Source organism: Buteo buteo, chromosome 25, assembly GCF_964188355.1.
Source record: "Buteo buteo chromosome 25, bButBut1.hap1.1, whole genome shotgun sequence".
Classification (NCBI taxonomy): Eukaryota; Metazoa; Chordata; class Aves; order Accipitriformes; family Accipitridae; genus Buteo; species Buteo buteo.
The window spans coordinates 7,926,134-7,947,699 of NC_134195.1; the positions used below are offsets into that span (position 1 = coordinate 7,926,134).

General features: G+C 43.0%; 3 protein-coding genes across 4 annotated transcripts; 2 read left to right on the forward strand and 1 right to left on the reverse strand.

Annotated features, from left to right (window-relative positions):
- Positions 1–5,000: 5,000 nt before the first annotated feature.
- Positions 5,001–9,911, forward strand: LOC142044681 (lysozyme g-like). Its single transcript, XM_075057382.1, has 5 exons — positions 5,001–5,212; positions 5,868–5,957; positions 6,569–6,765; positions 7,785–7,923; positions 8,701–9,911. The coding sequence occupies exons 1-5, from the start codon at positions 5,206–5,208 to the stop codon at positions 8,832–8,834; spliced, it is 567 nt and encodes a 188-aa protein (XP_074913483.1). The 5' UTR covers positions 5,001–5,205; the 3' UTR covers positions 8,835–9,911.
- A 3,102-nt stretch (positions 9,912–13,013) lies between these two features.
- On the reverse strand, positions 13,014–16,512 carry MRPL30 (mitochondrial ribosomal protein L30). 2 transcript variants are annotated; one of them, XM_075057383.1, is made up of 5 exons: positions 16,434–16,512; positions 15,949–16,029; positions 14,184–14,330; positions 13,258–13,331; positions 13,014–13,170 (listed from the first exon to the last, which is right to left on the reverse strand). In XM_075057383.1, the coding sequence occupies exons 1-5, from the start codon at positions 16,482–16,484 to the stop codon at positions 13,038–13,040; spliced, it is 486 nt and encodes a 161-aa protein (XP_074913484.1). In that variant the 5' UTR covers positions 16,485–16,512; the 3' UTR covers positions 13,014–13,037. The 2 variants fall into 2 exon arrangements, with proteins under 2 accessions (XP_074913484.1, XP_074913485.1); XM_075057384.1 differs by lacking the exon at positions 16,434–16,512 and adding an exon at positions 16,110–16,145.
- Positions 16,513–16,650: 138 nt separating this feature from the next.
- MITD1 (microtubule interacting and trafficking domain containing 1) lies at positions 16,651–21,293 on the forward strand. Its single transcript, XM_075057624.1, has 7 exons — positions 16,651–16,870; positions 17,180–17,281; positions 17,390–17,526; positions 17,609–17,695; positions 18,980–19,095; positions 19,407–19,467; positions 19,555–21,293. Exons 1-7 carry the CDS (start codon positions 16,717–16,719, stop codon positions 19,648–19,650), a joined length of 753 nt encoding a protein of 250 aa, XP_074913725.1. The 5' UTR covers positions 16,651–16,716; the 3' UTR covers positions 19,651–21,293.
- Positions 21,294–21,566: the final 273 nt, after the last annotated feature.

The window sequence follows — 21,566 nt, forward strand, 5'->3', positions numbered from 1 at the left end:
ATCTGTTCTGCTCTCCCATGCACCTTTTGCCTGCTGGCTCAGGAGCTGCATTTAAGCTCACAACCTTGCCCTGGGTCCTCACCTCAGCTGCACTGGAAGTCAGCCCTGTGCCTGGCTTTGTAACCTACTGATCCTGATTTTCCCTTGCTGACTTTCCTTCCTGGCTTGCTCTTGAACGTGTCTTGTAATGACAGACTTGTCCTAGCAGGTCATCTCGATTTGGAAAGACCTTGCTTGCCATCACCACAGCCCACGTGGTGCTGTGAGCAGTTTGTATGGGAAGGTAGGCTGGGAGGTGTCTGCCTCACTGCCACCCTGGAGGAGCAGCTGTCTGACAGCATATGCTTGGAAATTCAGGTGATTCACTTAATTTTTTTAAATACAGGCTGCACAAATCACCCAGAAGTAACAAATGCTGATGACTATTCAGCTCTTAGATCAACCCATTAGTCCTGCAGAATGACTCTGAACAATCACCTCTGCAGACACCTCATGCCACTAGTTCCTGGGACCAGCACGGAGGGATGTCCCTGTCCCACGGCTCACCAGCCCACAGGCTCCATTAGCTGGAAGGCACCTTGCTGACACTTCAGCTAGTCCTGCTATGAAATTACTTGTGTTTGTTGTGTTTGTTATGTAAAACATACATGTTTTAAAGCTACTTTCTCTTGTCTTGCCTTGTACCAAATTGCTCAGTAGTACCTCTGAAGGCAAGGTCTTAGCACTGGCAGTCTCCATACTAACTCCCACCGAGCCCATACAGCCAATGTCAGGTGAGATAAGGGCTGTTGTGCATTTACAGTTAAACATGAGCACCTCAGTATTTTCTACCTCCTGGCAGTTTTCCAGTAGTCATGTAATAAATACATGCCGAAAACATCCCGCCCTTTTTCTTTCTTATTCAGAAAAAAAATGCCAAAGCTGTGTAATTTGCCTTAGCAAAGGTATAATTGGCTTAATATGTATCTTCACAAGGTCCTCCTTACATACACACAGAGATGGCTGCAAACCTCACAGCAGACGTTCACTGCAGACATCCCTCCAGGTGGACGGGTGGCAACTTCACCTTCTCCCCATCCATGCCACCAAGGTGGGCTGCACTCTGCATGCCAGGATTTGTCTCCCATAGCTACAGAGGGCATTTAGTCTCCAACATCCACCATCTCCTGCCCTCTGGCCCAGGGACTAACACTGCCAGCATCCCTAGCCCAGGCCCAGAGCAAGGCAGCGCAGTGGGAGACGGGAGTGGGGAGGGCAGAAGTGTCCTGCTGTGGTGCAAAGGCAACCACCACACTAGGATGCACAACATCATAGTGTCTGCAAGACACATGAAGCCTTTGTGCTAATCAGCACCAGAAAAGCCTCAGCTAAGGACTGCGTTGGGTTCAGGTAGCCATAGCTCAGTGAAGATGGAGACCAACTGGAGAACCTCAAAACCACAGCAACAACCATGATCAGAAGTGAAGAAAATGTGACCTGAAGAGACTGCAGAACTGGGACGGCTTAGACAAGAAAAAATGTGCTAAGGACAGGTATATCTGTCTATACGCAATAGACAGCCAGGAAAGGGAAAGAAGTAAAGAGGTTTGCCACGTCCATGTGGACAGAGTAGAACAACTACACATACATAAATGCAAAAATACATGTAGTTTCCCATTTTTGGCTTTCATTTTTAACTAGAAATGAATACAAAGCATTTAAGTATTGCAGCATTTAAGTATTGCTCCTTAGTATTTATCTTACAACAAGAACAGCCTTTGCTGTACTTAGGTGAGGTCATGAACAAGACTTCCAAAATACTGGAGAATTTATCTAAAGTCTCAGCTTGGCTTTGCAAGACCCAAGGTTTGCAAACATGAACTTATTACAAAAGACACTGAAATTTGTGCAATTTGTGTAAGTTTCATGGCTCTGTCCTGTTTGCGCTCTGCAGCATGGGGCTTTACATCTGCTTATGGGACAAGTAGAACTGCAAAAACTACTGGGGACTTTTGAAACCAAACCAATAAATAAAACCACCAGGGTTTTGAAACATATGGTGAAGGTTGTTCCCTGTAACAGCCACAGCCTTCTTTCCTTGTTTCAATACTCTTTTGGATCTGCACTAGCTTTTTGATTGCTTAAATGCTAAACTATAAAACTAAGCTTTGCTACAATGGTGTCTTAAGTTAATTCCTCAAATATGAACTGTTATTACAGAAAAGAAAAAAAATTTACCAAAGCAGTAGCTGAGAATCATGTATCACAAAGGGTATAGTTTACTGTTGGGACTACACTACCTAAAAATTAGATGGGAAAAAAAAGGAAGTGCCACTTGATCCAAGTCAATTTAAACCCACATCCAACACTGAGAAGCCATGGGTGCTTCTAAAATAAGTCTGCAGCAGCAAAACACGTGAAGAATAATCCACTCAAAATTTTTATTACACTTGGACTTGTGTGATTCTTTGTGAAATGCAGGAAAGGCCTAAAAGCATGTTCTTAATTTTCTTTATGCTGCCTTAAACGCTGTTTTGTATCAGACAGGTCCTGAGTGACCTCCTTGGGTGTCTCTCATTTACAGAGAGAACATCTATTAAATGCATGCCAAAACTCTCAACTACTGGCTTACCAGAATGGAAGAGAGACTTGTTTTATTTTACGAGAAGAGATCCTTACTACTCATTACTGAAGATAAACAAGAGCTAAAAGTAACATAAATCACAACGGTCATCACACATTGTTTAAACATTTCCCAGCAGGCTTACCCAACTTCCACCTTCCAACCTGAGAAGGTCACTATTTCACTGTTCCTCTGAGTATCAAAAATGCTGCAAAGCCAGACAGGACACACCCAAGGACAACACAAGCAAAAGTAAATCCAGTAGAAACAAATCAAGTCACGCTCCTACAGTTAAAAAACTTCTAAATACAGTTTAAAAGCAGTTAAATATAAAATAGTTAAACACAAATTAAAAATAGACTAAATTTTGTTCATCTTGGCAGCATGATGTTAAAAAAAAAGCACACTAGTCATTGCTTTTCCTTTAATTGAAAACATTTCCAAGCTGCCTTGTCCTAGGCTGTGTGATATCACCTGCTCTCTCAGGAGCTTAACATGGATATTCTTCAGAGGAAGCTTTTGCAGGTGAGCCAACACTCACACCCACACTGAGAAACAATGCTCTGAATCCCTTTCAATTAATGCATAATCTGCTTCTGAAAAATGCTAGGGCCTGCCTCCACAGCTATTATCTCAGTTCTTACACCAAATGTTTTCAGTTGGTAAGTAAGTCTCTGTCTCGATAAATGTCTCACTCATGGAAACCAGATTTAACCGACTCACTCTCTTCCACCTCTTTCTTTCAGGCTTTTGCCCTCCTGACAGACAGTCAACAAGTTAAATTATTCCTTCGGTCATGTATGTGTACCTTCGGATCATGCCCTTGCCTTCGGCGCCGTTGCACAGACAAAACAGACTGAACTCAGCAGTGGTTTCTGGGGAGGGAAGAAGCACCGGTCCCCGGTGCTGCAGTGCGGTAGGGCAACCCGCAGCCCACAGCACTGGCTCGTGGCGCTCTGAGGTGAGCTCAACACGAGAGACCACGTTTCATGGCAGAACCACACTCTGACAGGCTTTTTGTAGTGTTTGTGAAAGATGGAGAAAAACTAGGATGAGCTGGAGCTGAACTGGAGGTTGCTGAATGCCTCAGCTAACAGCGAGTACAAGGGGAATCTGGGACATAAACCATGATTTGGGACACTTTTGAAGCTGCCCAAAGCCACAACCTGTACCCCTGACATCGCAGGAGAGATTGCAATGCAGAGTGGCTTACGTACTGCCTCCTCCATGGCAAGTGAGCAATGGGATGAGTGAGAGATGATGCAAAGAGCACCGGCAAAAGCCATAACCGGTTTTCCGACCCCGGAGAACCAAGCCTGCGGCAGCTCCCGAGCTCTCCCTGCAGCCTGCTTGACACCGCACGGGTGACAGGGCTGTTGTTACGAACCACCGTGCTGACATGCCATTCTCACCCAGTAGCCTGAGTACGGGTTTGTTGAGGAAAATACTTCCCAGGACATGCGAGACTCCATGCACGCATATATGGTTAAACAATAATTTCTGGATAGGGCTCCAGAAAACATGGGAGATCTACCTGCCTGCCTGAATTACAGTGATGTAGAAGCAGCAAACTGGTACATCCTTCATAATTGTCCCCCAGCAATAAGAGAATGGTAGCACAGGCCGTTCGGAGATTGCTGGTTTGTGAATCATCTTCAGTGGTATCCTGAATTTTCAATATTTTTTTTTAACGTCACTTCTGTATGAGCCATATCTGTTCTATTTTCCTTCCTATCAGACGTACTTGCTTCTGTTTCAACCTTCTTTATACTCACTCATAATCGTGAACATGAAGAGCTCCATGCATGGGCTGCTGTGACTTTTTGCAGCTGGTTCTCTATGGGAGGTATCAACAGTACGGGAAAAATTTACAGAACTGAATCTTTCAACGCGGTGACATGGGCTGAATTCCCCAGCTTAAAATGCGGAAAAGCTGATGAAAGAGCAAAACAGCATTTCAGTCTCACAAAATTTACCGCGGGGCAGAAGCATGTCGGGATGGATTAGCAGTGATGGGGAGATCTGCCACCCAGTGGCTTTTTTCCATACTGCTGAACAGCTACAGTAGCTTTAATCCACACTGCCTGCTGATTTGGGCTTGCGCTTTCACCTTTGTTGTGGCTGTACAAGAGGGGATAACAACAGGGACCTGGCATAGTCCCTGCATATCCAAATTCTCAGCGGTTGCAGCTCTGTGTCACGTTATTGTTGCTGGATCTTTGCCTGCAAAAACTTTATTACAACCAAAAGCGCAGGTTCCTGTTTCCCCATTGTCAGCACATTATTGCTTCCAAAAACTGAAGGTGGGTGGTTGTTTTCAGACGAGGCTCCTCCTAGTTCCAAACTGTTAGCAACGGGGGTTTTAAATTAAATTAACAGGTATTTAATTTTTAAAATCGTCATTGCGTTTGTGCTGCAGAGCAGAAACCCTGTTGTGTTTGGGTGGACACACAAGAAGTTGTCAGGCATTCCTGTTTCCCGTAATACCAGTGACATGTGGGAAGTGCACTGAGTCAGCTGCTCTAACACGCCATCAGCAGATAAAAAGCCCGTTTGCCTCTACAAAGTGCAGCGAGAAAGTGGGGAGACATCCTGCAGCAAACATGTCAGGTCTGTGATGTTTGTCTGATATTCTTGTAAATAATTCACTGTACCAAAGTCTTTTTTCCATTAACTGCTAGGCTCGGGTTAGCATTGTTCCTCTCAGTTGCTGTTTGCATGTTTTCCCTTCTGCAACGGTGTGTTTAGACAACAGATAAATGCAGATAAATTGCAAACTGCAAGTCAGAGAAATTGTAATGAATTTGAAGGATGTTTCACTTCGATTTTTCTTGTTGACAGTAGCTATGGAAAAGCAAGCTGGAGCCAGTAAGTGGTAGGATTTCTTTTAATTCTCACAGATTTTTTTTTTTTTTTTTTGGAATAGAAAAAACACCTTTTGGAGGTGCCTTTCTCCATTGGCTATGTGGGCAGCCCAAGTCACAAGATTAGTCTAGACAGCTAAGTTTTAGGCAAGCTAAAATTTGAGGAGATGAATTGTGTACAAGCTAGTTCACCTCACAAGCTACACTGTGGCTTTATGATAGTGTGACTGAGAGGTAATCCCTTCCAGCGCATGCGATACCATGACTGCATCTGCTAGCACAAATGCCTGCACTAGTATCAAAATGATGCCATGGGTTTCAGTCACGGATCTGAAAACATTTCAACGGCATGCATCACACACTACGCTGGCCTGACATCTGGTTGTAAATACTGCTCATAGGCTGTTTGGACCGTTACGGGAATATACTGAATGTTGACACAACTGGAGCTTCGGAGGCAACTGCGAAACCAGAAGGTCTGAGCTATGCAGGTAGGCACTAATTCAGTTGTTCATCTCCCTTTACATCCATGCACAAGCTCATGCCTATTACAGATCCCAGTCTCTGGCTGTCCGTCATTGCCATGTGAGCAGATTTTTCCACAACCAACAAAGATCCTACTTGGGCATGTAAGTTTATGTTGGGAATAGAGTTGCCTTTGAGATGATATTCAAGACCATCACAGAGAAAATGCAAGGTCTGCCGGGTGCATCCAACACCTGCCATCGAGCCTGCTTTTCTCTCTCCCTTAAGAGGATTTCCCTCATGATCTAAGTTTCTGAATATTTCCTCAGTGTAGTCCTAAATTAAAAGAAACTAAATCTGGGACTAATCCACCCAAAGGCTTAGATTTAAAACAAGACCTGCCTTTTAGTCTGCACACTAGAGAACTGCCCCCTGTATTTGAAAAAATATCTTTTATATCATCTGTGTATTGATTTCTAGGGCACTTACCCTTCAGCAAAATTGGTCAATTCTATCATTGCTTGTCTCTAAACAGATTCAGAAGGATTCAAAAAGTCAGCTCAGTCATAATGACTGTTAGAACAATTCATTTCTGATTTTAAAAATGAAAGGAAAAGTCACGCACATTGTGTTGTAGGAGTTCCTGCCTCAGAGAAGATTGCAGAAAAAGATTTGAAGAACATGGAGAAATACCAAGCCAAGATTACACAAGCTGGCAACCGCAAGTGTGTTGATCCAGCTGTGATTGCTGGTATTATCTCTCGAGAGTCGCATGCTGGGACAGTGCTGAAGGATGGCTGGGGTGACCATGGAAATGCATTTGGTTTAATGCAGGTATGGTCAATCTTCTTAAAAACACAAACCTCATCCTTCTTTTGAAGCAGAAATTCAGAAGAGTAGCAAGGTCCCCATTGAAAGGCAGCCCCCTAAACCTTTTCAGCCAACTCTTTGGCCAGAATAAAGCCAACGCTGACCCAGCTGTCAGCTCCCAGCACCAGGGAAGGACTCCGGTCAGTGTCAGGGCATGAGCAGACTGCTTTTGCACTGTGAAACCACTGCCTGCTTCCCAGCGCGCTCTTGGGAATGAAGAGATTAGTTATTCCTATTTCATACTTTAGACAATAAATCTTGTTTCAAAAAGCATTTTTTTTTTTAACTAAGCACGGAGGCCTGTAGGCTGCAGCTACATACAGTCAGGTTAATTAGCATTTATGCACCACAGGGGCCTGGCTAGTGGGGGATCTTGCTTCATTATTCACGCCTACATTCACGTCTCACTTGTTTGCCAAGTTGTATGCTTATCCATACAATCCCTAAACATTTGCTGCATGCATTGGGATCTGCTTTTGTAACAGCTCCAGCCCCCTCAGACTTGCGCTTTACTACCCCATGGAGAAGAGGTGGAGGAGAAGGAGAAGGAGAAGGAGAAGGAGAGCAGAACTGGGGCAGAGATCAAGGGGAGATCCGTAGGAAAAAAAAAGGGGTTTTCCCACCCTTGATGCAGCTGGGGAGGAGAGGGGCAGTCACCTTACAGCTGGAAAAGCTTGAACAGCAGTAAACCCACTTTCTGCACCCTGTCACCTTTACAGCAGCAGCTGTGTTGGGTTTTTAAGGCTCTGACAGACAAGGAGGTGGGGCAGGCATTCCTCTTCAGTGCCCCGATAGTCTGCTATTCACACATCTGTGAGCTTCGCCTGCACTTTGAGCTGAGCTTGCTTTCTCTCTACACAATTACAAAAGAGGTAAACCATGAGATTAAAGATCAAAATGAATAAAAGCAGCCTGTAAGCAATGAAGAGCTCTGGATAAATAGCGGGGTTTCTGGTGTGCTGATACTGCTGTCTCACTTTCAGGTTGACAAACGGTACCATAAGATTGTCGGGTCATGGGACAGTGAAGAGCACTTAGCACAAGGCACGGAGATTTTATGTGGGATGATAAAGGAAATCCAGAGGAAATTCCCAAGTTGGACAAAGGAACAGCAGCTCAAAGGTAGAGTTTTGTCAGCTTTAAAACACTTCACACATATATAAGTCAAGCGCAATAACGCTGTGAAACCGAGCACTTCAGAAAATTGAACACATTCCAGTCCCTCTGTTTTATTGAGGTGTGGAATAATATTCCTTAATACTCACTGAAAGGAATAGAGGAATAAGAGTTGGTTAGCTTTCTAGCAGGCTTTTGGAAAACTTGGCAAATATAATGACATTTTTCAGTCGCAAGGAGTAAGGGTGGGTTTTTCCCCACCTTCTCCATTTCATTTGTTTTGTGTTTCTATACCCACCTACAAAGAGCTACTATCCTGGCAACTCTGAAGAAGGAACACATTAATTTTGAAAACGTATGGTCCTCTCTGGAGGAAACGTATTCTTGAGCACCGATTACAGCTGAAGCAGTTGTGGTTGGGTCCCTTTATTCTAACTACAACACAAATATGCCTGAGGTTATTAATGTGGGTAGGCATGAAGGAATACGCACAAAAGGAAACAGTCATACAACTGAAGATGTTAACATTAGCAAAATACAGCAAGGGGACAATGATCACCAAGTCCGGATGTAAAGGAGGAAATTATGATTTCTTCACAAAGTTAAAACAGAAAAGGAACGCCTCAGTGACAAAAATAGCTGGAAACGGTAATACTATGGCCAACGGTACTCGTGAAAAGAGAGCTACAAAATAAAGCAATGCATTTAAATTGTGATTTTTATTTGCTTATTTACTGATGAAGTATCACCTCTGTTTATGTGTGTCTTTCACTCGCATTTCAGGTGGGATCTCAGCCTATAATGCGGGAGCTAACAACGTCCAGAGCTATGATAGGATGGATATTGGCACAACCCACAATGACTATGCCAATGATGTGGTTGCAAGAGCCAAGTTTTATAAGAGAAATGGATACTGAGATACCCAAGTGATGATTAGATTTGAGTCACTGGTTGTGTACTTTGCTTCTAATTAAAAAAATTCTGGATTTCTCCCCCAGAAGGAGTAAGAATGGGGGAGGGCAATAAAGCCAGAAACTAGTGCAAGCTTTCAATATTTTTTTTTCAGCTAAGGCTAAAAAAATCACTTTAAAAGGTAACACTGCTAATAATCCAAACTGCAACCTATCTTTTGCCATTTATTTTTTATGTCACTTCATGAGAATATTCTAGCAGTTTTCATCTGTGCTTGCAGTTTCTCAAGCAGCAGATTAATGCTGCAAGAAAGTTGTAACACTGCTTAACAAGATTTTATCTGCCTTAGATTTTTATCTGTCAATACATATGTCTAACAGCAGTACAAAATTGGTTTTTAACAACTTGCAATTTTGGAATTGAGCATTTGCAATAAATATTGCATATGTTTAATCTACTGGAAGAGTGTATCACAGTGTATCATATCCTTTCAGAATACTTGCTCTTAACTTTGGTGGTGTGACCCCAAAGCGGCTGTTTATTGTGACAAGAGCAAAAATACTAAGCTATCCTTGACTTTTTTTTGCCCTTCATACTACATTTTAAGCCTTTACAGTTGCAACAATCTGTAAAACTCAAGCTGCTGTAATGAATACTTCTATTGAAGCTATATATTATCTTCAGTGCAGGGTCTGGAGTAAGAATATGCACATTTCATCATGTTTTTAAAGTGGCATGTAGTTTGTAAAATCTGATGCAAGTTCATGCACAATAAACAGATCCTTTTAATCAATCACATAGTAAAGCTTTTGGGGAACCTTAGCTTCAGAGTTGTTGGGTCTATTCAGCCATTTCAAGACACAGGAGAAAAGCAAGTAGTTTAAAGTGGTTTAAAAGAACCCTCAAGTGTTATCACTTGGGGCTAAAGGAGAAATAACAAAGAGCACAGGGGGGTTGGTTGGTTGTTTTAAATATGGTGCATTTTTTTATAGCTAGTATTTTGTACCTGTGATTAAATATATCCCGATGCTATTATTAGAATTGTATTGATCTACTCACACGACAGTATTAATTACCAAATCTGAAACAGTAAGTGAACCTGCAACAGAACAATAGCACAGAAATAAATTTATTCTTAAAACAGTACATTTCCACATTGCTACCACATATTGTGCCAAAGATTTGTTTGAATATACTTTAAATGCCACTGCAGGTAGACACAGCAAATGGTTCCTCCCCAAGAAGCAAGCTCAACATGAGCCAGAAAAGGCAGCTAAGGGTACCCTGGGCTGTATGACCAGAAGCACAGCTTGACCGAGGGAAGGGATTACACACCTCTACTAAGCACTTGTTAGACCACATCTAGAGTAGTGTCGTTTTGGGCCCCCTGACCCAGGAAAGGCCAATTAAGTAGAGCAGAGAGCCACCAAGGTGGCTGGGGCTAGAGTGCTTGCCCCATGAGAAGGGATAGCTTCAGGTGGACCTAACAGCAGCCTCACAGTACCTACCTGTGAGGGATAACTGAGGAGATGGAGCCAGGCTGGCTCCTCCTGGTAGCACAAGGTGGGAAGAGAAGTGACAACAGGCATAAACTGAAAGAGGAAAGGTTGAGATGGGATACAAGACTGTATTCTACATATAACCGTTCCCCGTGAGGACAGCCCGGCAGCAGAGCAGGCTGCCCTGCCCCTGTCCTCAGAGGTTTTCAAGACCCAGCTGGACAAAGTCCTGAGCAACCTGGTCTGACCTCAGCGCTGGCCTTGCATTGAGCAGGAGGTTGGACTAGGGACCTGTAAGGTACCTTCCAACCTGAATTTTGCTATCATCTTAAGGCAGCCTGTTTGTTCCCTGGCAGCATCTCTTACCTGTGCTTCATGAAGATTTACATGAAGCATTTACAATGCTGCATTAATGAAAGTATGTGGACACACACCATGTTTGTGCACCCTGTTGGTTCAGGTCTTAGACCTGAGAGGAAATCTTTAGAGAACGTATGCCCTACACAGAGAAGGTTTAGGATAGCGGATTTGACTGTATGACAGTTGTGACCTTGGAGGAAATACAATTTCAGAAACATCCAAATTTACACATGTATTAAAGATTTTAAGAAAATACAATTTCCTTTTTCATTAAAACTGCCAGCTTTTCAATTGAAGACAGCTGTAAACAGCTCTTGTAGCTAAATCTTACCCAGAAATAACATATACTATCTAAAGCATTTTCCATTCTCTATATTTGGGGAGTAGTTGTTAGCTCTGCTCTAACTTAGGTAGTTTATCACACACTTTTAAATTGTGCACGGTACCAAGCAAGTTTGTTCATTAACACATTCTTTCCAGTTTACACTGCAGTACTTTCGAAGGTTGTAGCATCTGTATAGTGTAATGAATAGAAGATCGATATTCACATACATGCTGTCTATGACAGAACCGGCAGCACTCCCTGTGTTTGAGATTCACCATGCTGTAGTGCTGTGGATGCAAATCCTGAACGTGCTTGGTAAGGCTGAGTGATCTTGGCTATGGTGCTCCGGGCCACCAATCCTGGTACTAGTCTTGTATTGGCTATCCCTCAGCAACAAGACCCACTTGCCTAATTTTCTGGGCCCTAGTAGTTGTGCCATCCTTTTAAGCATGCCCTATAGCTTGGATGCACTACACACGTCTTTCAAAGGGGCTGAAATTTCAGCTTGTCCTGAGTACCTCCCTGTGGGAACATGATCAACACCACAGAGAGACTGCAGTTAAACTCACTGCAGTGCAAGATGCTATGCAGATACTGGAAGGAAGGAGGGAGGGAAGAAAAGCAACATTCATTTATCTGCTTCACTTTTTCCTTGCTATTCTATATACTTCAGACTGACACCAGTATTTTCTGCGTCATTCCCACTACAGCCTGCAGCTTGTTGAGAAAATTGAGTTTTTTAGCCCAATTTTGCGTTTCTGCCTTCAGCCTGTCCGAAGGAACCATTACACTCTTCAATGCCACTACCACAGCCTATCCTTCTTTTTCCTCTGCACACAGTGCTTCCAGCTTTTATGTCCTTTTACTGTTATCTCTATTCCTTTGAACTCCTACTGGTGTTTACTCTTCTCTGCAAGCATGCAGAAAGGATAAACAGTCATTTTCAGCAATTGTATCCCTCTGATCTTCTCACAACATAGAGTCATTAACTCCTCTAGAGCGTGTCTAGTGTGGGAGAGGCTCACACTGTAGTAAACTACGGAATTTATGCTCACGGGAATGAAAACTACTTTATCATTTGATACAGCAGCAGCTTCCTAACTTTGGCCACAATTCTTAAAACTGTAAATAAAAATATGCACACAGTGCTATTCAAGATCTTTCAGTAAAAGGTATTATTTTATAAACTTGCAGCCCGTAATTACTAACTTGCATTAAAGAGGTATGCTTCCGGATCTCCAGATTTCTAAAGTCTGCAATTTTATAACAGGAAAAGCATCAACCTTCACACAGACTGCAGCTCTTAGGCTATTACTATTAAACATAGTAGTGTTTAAACATGATTTAGGATCAAGAAATACGTATGAAGCAAGATAGCATGTTTCCTGAAAAAAAAATTATACAACCTACCAAGATGTGAATCACTCCTTCTGTTATTCCCAAATGGAGAGTTCAGGTACTTTTTAAGTTACAGAGGAGACCAGACTGTTGGCTAAGGAACAAGCGTGAGATCTGGATGACCAAGGTAAGTCACCCAAATGCCTGCCTCAATCAAACGACACTCTTGGTGGATAGCCAGTCAATTCTTGTGTAACTGGTAAACAGAGAGCTTTTCAATTCCAGTTCCTTCCTTTGCGCAGCGAAGGTGACATCATGCACCACCACTGTAAACCTTTGCTGTTAGCTGGGAAACGTCCTCATTATCATTAGTTAGATCTAGTCTACTTACTTCTCTGCTTATTTGACTTTTATAAAGTTTTCCAATAGCTAGCCATAAACTGCAGTAATGTAGCCACAAAATTAAAACACAAGGACAGAAAGCCTATCATTCATTTAATATTTCAGGCAAACATGACCAACACTGAATTTTATATTTGTACACATGTAATCCTTCTTTAAGCATCAGTGTCACCTCCGTTACTCACACCAGACACAGTAAGAAGTAAGCTTACATTTCATAAACAAACTCTTAACTTGGGAGTTAAATTATTTATTTTATAAAATATAAATCCAACCAGCACACCTTATGACTTAATTTCTTTCTGCTTCACAGGTTTCAGATGCCGTTTAATGACAAGCTCTCCGTTGCTCGTAAGAAAGGTGTCTGACATTTCCTCTTCTGTTGGCAACCCATAAGGCAGTTTCAGTGGCTGTATTCTACAGGCAAAAGAGTTTGCTTAGTGAAGTCCTATGACTAGAAGAGAGTTACATTAAGTATTCCAAATTAAAAAAAAGTTAACAAACCTTATCAGGTGTTTAACAACTTTCAGCCTGGAATTCACAGAAGGGATATTTTTGTGCAGTCTTGGCTGATGCGCCTATATAAAGGATAGAATAGGTTTTACAAATGCATTGCCAAACCCCAAATCTCTGTTCACTGAAGTTTTCACACTATCAGTAAAACTACAAACCGTATTTGCAAATATAAGATTTAGAGAAAAATTATGCATCAAGAACATACATAAAAATACAAAATCAAAACTTGATCAAACTCTTGATTCCATTAAAATGACAAATCCAGATTTATTCCCATTATATTATCAGTATATTCATATATCTTCCAACTATTAAAAATACTCTAAGTGTAAATACAGTAGTTTAGGAATAAGACTGCTTGCTTCAGTTAGATATTAAATTGATCAAGCAAACATTGTTTCTCTGCAATATAACACTGACTAGACAAATTTTTGCACAACGTGCAATTGGCCTGAAAAATTTGGATACACACATCTTTGGCACAAACTCTTAAGAGTCTGTTTGAAAATTTATCATTTGATTTGGAAGCATTTTCAATAATAAATGAGTCTAATTTGCCTACCTGCAATATCTGAATAATATGAACCATAGTGAAAATTGAACTCAATGAATTTACAAATCTATTTTTATTATTTTAGCAGAATTCTCAAGGTAAGGTTCTCCTCAGGCAGGCACAGAAATACCATACAGTGGTATTCTGAATTCCCACCAAATGGGCATTTGCCATTAATGTTCTTCTCACCTCTTAACTGCATCATCGATTTCTCAATTACATTTATTTTATAGCAGCTGTAAAGCAATCTGAGTTCTGTGACTGCAAAACTGAGGTCCTTAAAAAAACCCGCCACCTTAATTCTACCCTATGTTTACACATTTCTGATGTACACAATAAGTATGAAGAACAACAATCATACTTTATCCAGTCCAAGATCTTTTATTATCTTCTTTTCCCAATACGGGCGACCAATTACACTTTTTATTCTAGTAATAACATGGATTTTGTGGGGCTGCTCAGGGTCACCTCCATACTTTTCATGATCTCCAGGCTGTGGCTGAAATACCTAGAATAAAAAGTTCACAAAAACAGAGGGTTTCTTCCTAAATATCTGAATTATTATAGTTAACAAAATAACTTTCTAAAACATATTTCAACCGTGGTAAAAATTCTTACATGTTTAGCTGCCTTTCTTTTCAGAAGGTCAAAGCACCAACAAGCAACCTCAAATTTAGCTTTTATAAGATTAAGTCAAACATACTTTTATAAACGTTTGTACTCTTGAGTTTGGCTGTACAACTGCATAGAAATACATGGACAACACTATGCCAGCACAGCACTTAATTCACATACATCTCATTGAAGAACCTCTACTTAGCCTCTGAACAGTAAGTTTTTCCAAAGGCTTTAAGAATGATTTTAAGGAAAAGAGTCAACTAATACTAGATGGTATCTTGCAAAAATATAAGCTAAAAATTTAAATGTAAAAATGTACAATGTAAGTCAAACTTCCAATCTCTTTGGTTTTAGTTATTTATTGAATAGACTATTTTAGTTGGAAGGGACCTACAACAATCATCTAGTCTAACTGTCTGACCACTTCAGGGCTGTCCAAAAGTTAAAGCAGGTTAAGGGCACTGTCCAAATGCCTCTTAAACACTGACAGGGTTGGGACATTGACTCCAGTGTTTGACCACCCTCTCGGTAAAGATATGCTTCCTAATGTCCAGTCTGAATCTCCCCTGGCGCAGCTTTGACCCGTTCCCATGTGTCCTGTCACTGAATCCCAGGGAGAAGGGATCAGCACCTCCCACTCCATGTCCCCTCCTCAGGAAGCTGTAGAGAGCAGTGAGGTCGCCTTCAGCCTCCTCTTCTCTGAACCAGACAAGCCCAAAGTCCTCAGCCACTCCTCATAGGACATGCCTTCCAGCTCCTTCACCAGCTTTGATGCCCTCCTCCGGATGCACTCAAGGACTTTTAACATCCTTCTTAAATTCTGGAGCCCAGAACTGCACGCAATACTCCAGGTGAGGCTGCACCAACGCTGAATACAGCGGGATAATGCCTCTTTTGACCAGCTCGTCATGCTGTGTTTGATGCACCCCAGGGTGTGAGTTGCCCTCTTGGCTGCCAGGGCACACCGCTGACTCATGCTGAGCCTGCTGCCGACCAGCACCCCCAGATCCCTTTCCACAGGGCTGGTCTCCAGCCACTCCTCTCCCAATTTATACTTGTGCCTGGCGTTACTCTGTCCCAGGTGCAAAATCTAGCATTTGTTCTTGTTAAATTTCATGCCATTGATGATTGCCCGGTGCTCCAGTCTATCTGGATCCCTCTGCAAAGCCTCTTGTCCCTCAGGAAAGTCAGCAGCACCTCCCAGTTTGGTATTGTCAGCAAACTTGCTAATGTTGCATTCAACTCTTGCATCCAGATCATTGATAAAGATATTGAACAGAGCTGGCCCTAGAATTGAACCCTGAGGAACACCACTGGCAACCAGTCGCCAGCCAGATGTAGCCCCATTCACTATAACCCTTTGAGCCCTGCCGTTCAGCCAGTTCTTCACCCAGCGCACCATAAACCCGCTTATCCCACAGTCTCTAGAAAGCTGTCATATCACAGACAGCACAGAATTAAGCAGGCTAATACCTATTTTTCACTTTCTCAGCTACTGAAGCACATACCGAGTCTGGAATTCTCGACCTGGTAAAGAGACAACGAGCCCACACTGCAGACGCCATCCCCTCCATCCTCTTCCCCAGCATCTGCAAAGAGATCGGGACATAACTCGTCGGACTTTCCTTACAGCTCTTCAGACTTGCGAACGGGTTACACAGCCACTCACGCTCAGGCCGGGTGAGCACATATCCCGCGTTTATCACGTCTCTCGGCGGTTGAAGAACAGACTGTGCTGACACCGGGCGCCCGCGCTCTCCTCTCAGGGGAAGCGCCGACCGGGCGAGGGGGCGAAGCTGGCAGCAGGGTGAAGCCAGCCCCCCCCCGCTTCTCCTTCCCCCCCCCCCTCAGCGGCGGCCCCCATAGCCGCTCCCCACCGCCCCTCATCGCTTCACGGGGAAGGCCCCCCCGCCGCCGCAGGCGGAGCGCCTGACAGCCAGCGCCGCGTCGCGCCCGAACCGAACAGAACCGAACCCCCAACCCGCGCCACCACCTGCCAAGCGCCCGCCTGCCTCAACCCGCCTCCGACCGCCGCGGCCGCCATCTCCGGTGCGCAGCCTCCCGGCCGGGCACCAGCACCACGGCACTTCAGTTCCGCGCCGGCGGAAGGACATCGGTGAGACACAGCCCCCCCTCCCAGCTCCCCCCCCCCCCGGTTTCTAGTCCCCTAGCGACGGGTGAGGCGGCGCGCATGCGCAGCTTCCCCCCGGCCTGGCCCGCGTCCGTGCCGGAGGCGTGGCCGCCGCGTGCCGGTCCCCGTCCCCGCCGCGGCCCCCATGTCGCGGGCGGGGGGCGATGGCACCGTCGCGTTGGAGCGGGCCGGGGCGGAGACGGTGAAGCGGGCGGTGGAGCTGGACCTGGCGTCTCGGTTCCAGGAGTCGTTGGTGTGCTACCAGGAGGGCATCGACCTCCTGCTGCAGGTGGTGAAAGGTACCGGGCGGTGGGCGAGGGGCGGTCTGGCAGCCGTTTGCTACAGCCGTTGAGGCGGTTGGTCGTTAAACACGCCCCCCCCCAGTCCCCCTCCGGCCCTGTCGGAGGCCGCCAGCCGCGGGCGGTTCTGAGGAGAGACGAGCCGTGCTTGCCGCCGAGGGCCCGCTCCCGTCCCCCGCCGCCTCCCGGGGAGGGAGAGGAGAGCCGGGGGTCTCTCCCTCACCGGGAGAGCGGGGTCCAGGCAGGGCTCAGCTCCCCGTCCTTCCCCCCGCCTCGAGGAGAACTGGCCTGCGTGCTTTTGATTCACAGCCACGAAAGATGAGGCAAAAAAGCACCGTTACCGGCAGAAAATATCCGAGTACATGACCAGAGCCGAAGACATTAAAAAACACATTGAAAAAGAGAAACAAGGTACGGAGCTGCAATGTACCCCTTCGCGTTTAAATACCTGTTGTTACGTGAACGTTTTGTGGGTGAGGTAGTTGACGTGGGAATTACGCTGCGATCTTTTCTTTTCAGATGGCAAATACCATAAGCAAATCAGGATAGAGGAAAATGCAACAGGTTTCGGCTACGAAAAGCTTTTCCAAGAGTACCTTAGTGAGATTGTTTCTGAAGTTTGGGTGGAGGACCCGTACATTAGGCATGTTCATCAGGCAAGTAGATATTCGGTGTAACTGATGCAGATGTAACTACTAAAAAAAAATCAAATTACTAAATTAAATAAAACTTTTGCAGTTGTATAACTTTCTGCGATTCTGCGAGCTGCTAGTTAAGGGGCCATGCAAAGTGAAAACAATCCACCTCCTCACTTCCTATGATGAAGTAAGTGTCTACTCTTTGGTTTCTGTTTCCTTGTAGTCAGGTGATACTGTTGTCTGAAAAGCGGATTCGTTAGCCGGTGTGCAATGAGCCAATTATCACACACGCAGGAGAGACATTATTTATTTCGTATTTGCACAAAGATGGGTGCTAAGTGGTAATTCCACAAAGGTAGCACGCCCTGCAGTTAAACAAGCAAGCAATTGATACAGTTTTAGATTCACCCACTTAGTTTCCAGAGTCCTTCCCCAAAATCATTATTGGTAGTCACTTACCTGCCACCATTTCTATTGGGCTAAGGTTTTCTCCACTTCGAATTAGAAGTACAGTGTCCTACACTGCATGCTCAAGGAGTGTGGGGGGGTAAGTCTTTTAGGTCTTGAATTGAGTCAGTGGTCATGATCTCCTCCTGCCGCCTTTACTTTTCCCCTAGTTCATGCTGCTTTGGCAATCATCGGGTGCCTTCTGGAGCAGGATGTTTCCTTTTTATCAGTCTTTAGTTGCTTCTTCAAGAGTATACTGGCTGGCAAACCCTGCATCGTTTATACAAAGTAACCAGACCTACATAGTGAAACTATTGAGTAATGGTCCTCCTTAAAGGACAGTGCATGGTGTTTAACCCTAAATTGAGCAGTACCACCACAGTTAGGCTGTAACTCAAACATATGACCACATGCAAATATATATATGCGCACACATATTTATTTTTAAATACAGATTTATTATTAACCGTACTTGTTAGACTGAGGCTCTGACACCTTCAGCAGAAAACACGAAGAGCAAAATAAATATATGATTGTTGAACATAAGTAACTGCATAAATTCAGGCTTTCCTGATAACTAATAAATTCTTGGTAAGCAGGATCTTAAATGGAAAAGATATTTTTGTGAAAGCTTTGTTGTGGAAAATATCAAAACCAAAACATCTGTTAAGATACCTTTTTTCCCCTCTTCAAACAGCTGTATATAGTTGTCATTTTAGAGGCTTTGATGAGCTAAAACCTCTCAAACTATCACTGCATGTATTTTGCTTCAAATAGTAACACATATCTAGTTTCAAGGGGCTGAGAGTGACCTCCTCCTCCACGTTCTTTAGCAAGTACCTGTAATCTGTCTGCTTTTTATCCTGTCTTTGAAAGTGCAAATCCACCTTCATCCAAGTGACTTTCTTTGGGTTTAAGTTTTTACTAAAAAGCTTTTGTTGGTGAGTTTAGGAAGAAGTGACCAAAAGTAGAATATATGTTTAAAAAAAACCCAAACCTTCCACATTATTTTTACTTTTAACAGGGCAGTGGGAGGAGTCAACAGATAAGTGGCTTGGAAGAAATACAACAATCACTGAGGAATTATGGAGTAACACTGAATATTGCATTTTCATCTTCAATACATGATCGAGAAATTAGGTGGGTGATACAAAAAATTAGTAAATGCCAGTTATTTGAAGTCAAACTACGAAACCCTAACTTACAGCTGTGGTTAACAAAGTGGAAGGCAGTGGCCCTCACTTGGTAAAATCAGCCCTCTGTAGTTTCATGTGTTCTAACTGAACATAATAGTAGACGTCTCTGTATACAGAACGGTGTCTTCCCTGGTTCATATAGGTATTGGTGACACTAGGAAATATTGAAACAAGAAGCTTGTGCGTCATGTGGGTATAACTTTTTTTTTTATTCAACATATTCATGGTTTTCACATGTGTGAATTTTTAAAACAGATTCAACAATGGATGGATGATTAAGATTGGAAGGGGTCTTGATTATTTTAAGAAACCACAGGTAAGAATGCTTTGATCTTTTTAATTAACTTATACTGTAGAAGAGCTCGTTCTATGTTCACCATGTCAATTCTGTTAATTTCTGCAGGGTCGTTTCAGCATTGGATACTGTGACTTTGACTTGCGACCTTGTCATGAAACAACAGTGGACGTCTTTCATACTAAACATACAAAGAAAATGTGATCAAATATGACTGCTTTTAATGAGTTTTTTTATAAGCATCAAAATGTAAGACTAGAAGATGCTGCTCGAGTCCAGCTGTCCACCCGCGGAAGCAACTCTTCTAAGTACTTGGTCCAGCACAGCTTTTATAATCTATAGGTTTAAGAATATTTGAGACTTTTCAGGCTGAGAAAACACAACTGTACAATTCCTCCACTGTACTTCCCCATAATCTTAATTAACACAATTCATGTCTAAATTTGATCTTGATTTCATAACAGACCCTCAATACTGTCTCTCAAAGGTCTCTCTACTGTCATTTCTTTTTTTTACTATTGATTTTGTCTTGAGCAAATTTTTTTCTTTCTGTCTTTAATTGACCACCTCACAAACATTTGAAGCTGGACTGCCACGTGTCCTCTTTTACAAGCAGCCTTATCTATTTCCTTTAATTCCTGTATTCTAGTCATGAATACTGTTCTGCTGTGTTTTAGTCAATCCCATCATACCTGATTTCACAGACTTTACTGGTAACCCCAAATCTAGCATTCTGTTCTCCAAGCTCCTTGCGTACAAACATTGTAGCGTTCAGTATACAAACATTTTAGGTTCATCTTACGTGTCTCTGCATGATGGATTTGGGGTTGGAAAGGATGCAAACAGCTGTATTCTTTTCCCTGTCACTCCTATATGTTCTTTTATTCTGTGATGTATGGTCATATACCTGATTAGGCGTATGATCCTCTCCCGATCTTTTTCCCTGACTTGCAAGTTTAATGTCCTTCCAGCTAGTCATGCCAGTTGGAACTGCGATAAGCTATTTCCCTGCTACTAAGATAGTTCCCTAAAAAAATAATAATTGATTTTTAAATTCCAGAAGTTGGATACCCTGAAACTTTCTTGTTGTTAAGGATTCCAAGGAATATGCTAGTCTACTATGCTAGTAGGAAAAGTCAATCTTTTCTTGTCTTCCCTTCATCCTCTGCAAAGCGGAAGGTATCACCTGAGCTGCTGCTGCTTTTTCTCCTGATACAAGTGTTCTTGATTCTTGTCAACAGGAATCTGGCAAAGTTGTACATTCTGACACGAAGAACAGGCAGTGGCCTCTTTTGCAGGTCCCATCAAAATCTTTTCAGCCTCAAGACTGATAGGTGCCTTACGCTTTCTGCACCTTGTGATACAATATGGCTCCATATTCTAGTAGCACATTCATTGCTAGAACTTTTTCTCTCTCCTATGTTTCTTTTTCCTGATGGCTGATATATTCCATTATCCTTTTTTTATTATTTGCTTTATTTTTCTTTCACCTTCTGTCATCTAATGCTGCTATTCTTTTAGTCTTGCCTCTAACACAACAAATCTATTCCACAGCTATCAAGAAGAAACAGAGCTGGTCTTTGCCTTGTTCTCTGGGTCACAATTTGCCAGTGGTCTGCCTTTATGCTTTTGCATAATAATGTCTCAGCTTTTCAGTGTCACATCAGCAAAAAGAATAACATACGTGCCACAGAAGCTGTACGCTATCAGTCGATCCCCCCAAACATTCCATAGATGCTCCCTGGCTTGCTGCTGTGATACTAGGTTTCTGGTCACTGTCATCAGTTTTATTCAGTTGTGTATAATACTTGCCTGTTTTTAATGGGAATAAAGAGGTTTTTTTATTATTTGTAGTTTTAGTCATCTGTTTGAATTTTTCTCTGCGCTGTATAGGGTAATCCAAGGAAGCTGGGTAATGCCTTATAGATCAGCCATTTTTGGGAGAAGGTTCACTGTAAGTACAGTAAGTTTCCCAAATGCGAAGCTTTGTATCTTTTAATCTACTCCAGCAATTTCAAACATACAGGGGCAAAATAAAAAGCCACCTTAAATATTTTAGATCAACTTTAAATTTTAGTACTTAACTGGAAATCAAAGGAAAAATCTTTATGCTTTCTGCA

Excerpts from the sequence above, each read along its gene's own strand:
- LOC142044681 (XM_075057382.1), top strand. Across the intron at positions 5,958-6,568 it reads AGAAGGTCTGAGCTATGCAG|GAGTTCCTGCCTCAGAGAAG; the intron begins GTAGGCACTAAT and ends ATTGTGTTGTAG. Across the intron at positions 6,766-7,784 it reads ATGCATTTGGTTTAATGCAG|GTTGACAAACGGTACCATAA; the intron begins GTATGGTCAATC and ends TCTCACTTTCAG.
- MRPL30 (XM_075057383.1), bottom strand. The coding sequence starts at position 16,484 with ATGGCGGCCGCGGCGGTCGGAGGCGGGTTGAGGCAGGCGGGCGCTTGG. Across the intron at positions 14,331-15,948 it reads GGTCGAGAATTCCAGACTCG|GTATTTCAGCCACAGCCTGG; the intron begins GTATGTGCTTCA and ends TTTTTATTCTAG. Across the intron at positions 13,332-14,183 it reads AAGATCTTGGACTGGATAAA|GCGCATCAGCCAAGACTGCA; the intron begins GTATGATTGTTG and ends TCCTTTATATAG.
- MITD1 (XM_075057624.1), top strand. The coding sequence starts at position 16,717 with ATGTCGCGGGCGGGGGGCGATGGCACCGTCGCGTTGGAGCGGGCCGGG. Across the intron at positions 17,527-17,608 it reads ACATTAGGCATGTTCATCAG|TTGTATAACTTTCTGCGATT; the intron begins GCAAGTAGATAT and ends AAACTTTTGCAG. Across the intron at positions 19,096-19,406 it reads ATACATGATCGAGAAATTAG|ATTCAACAATGGATGGATGA; the intron begins GTGGGTGATACA and ends TTTTTAAAACAG.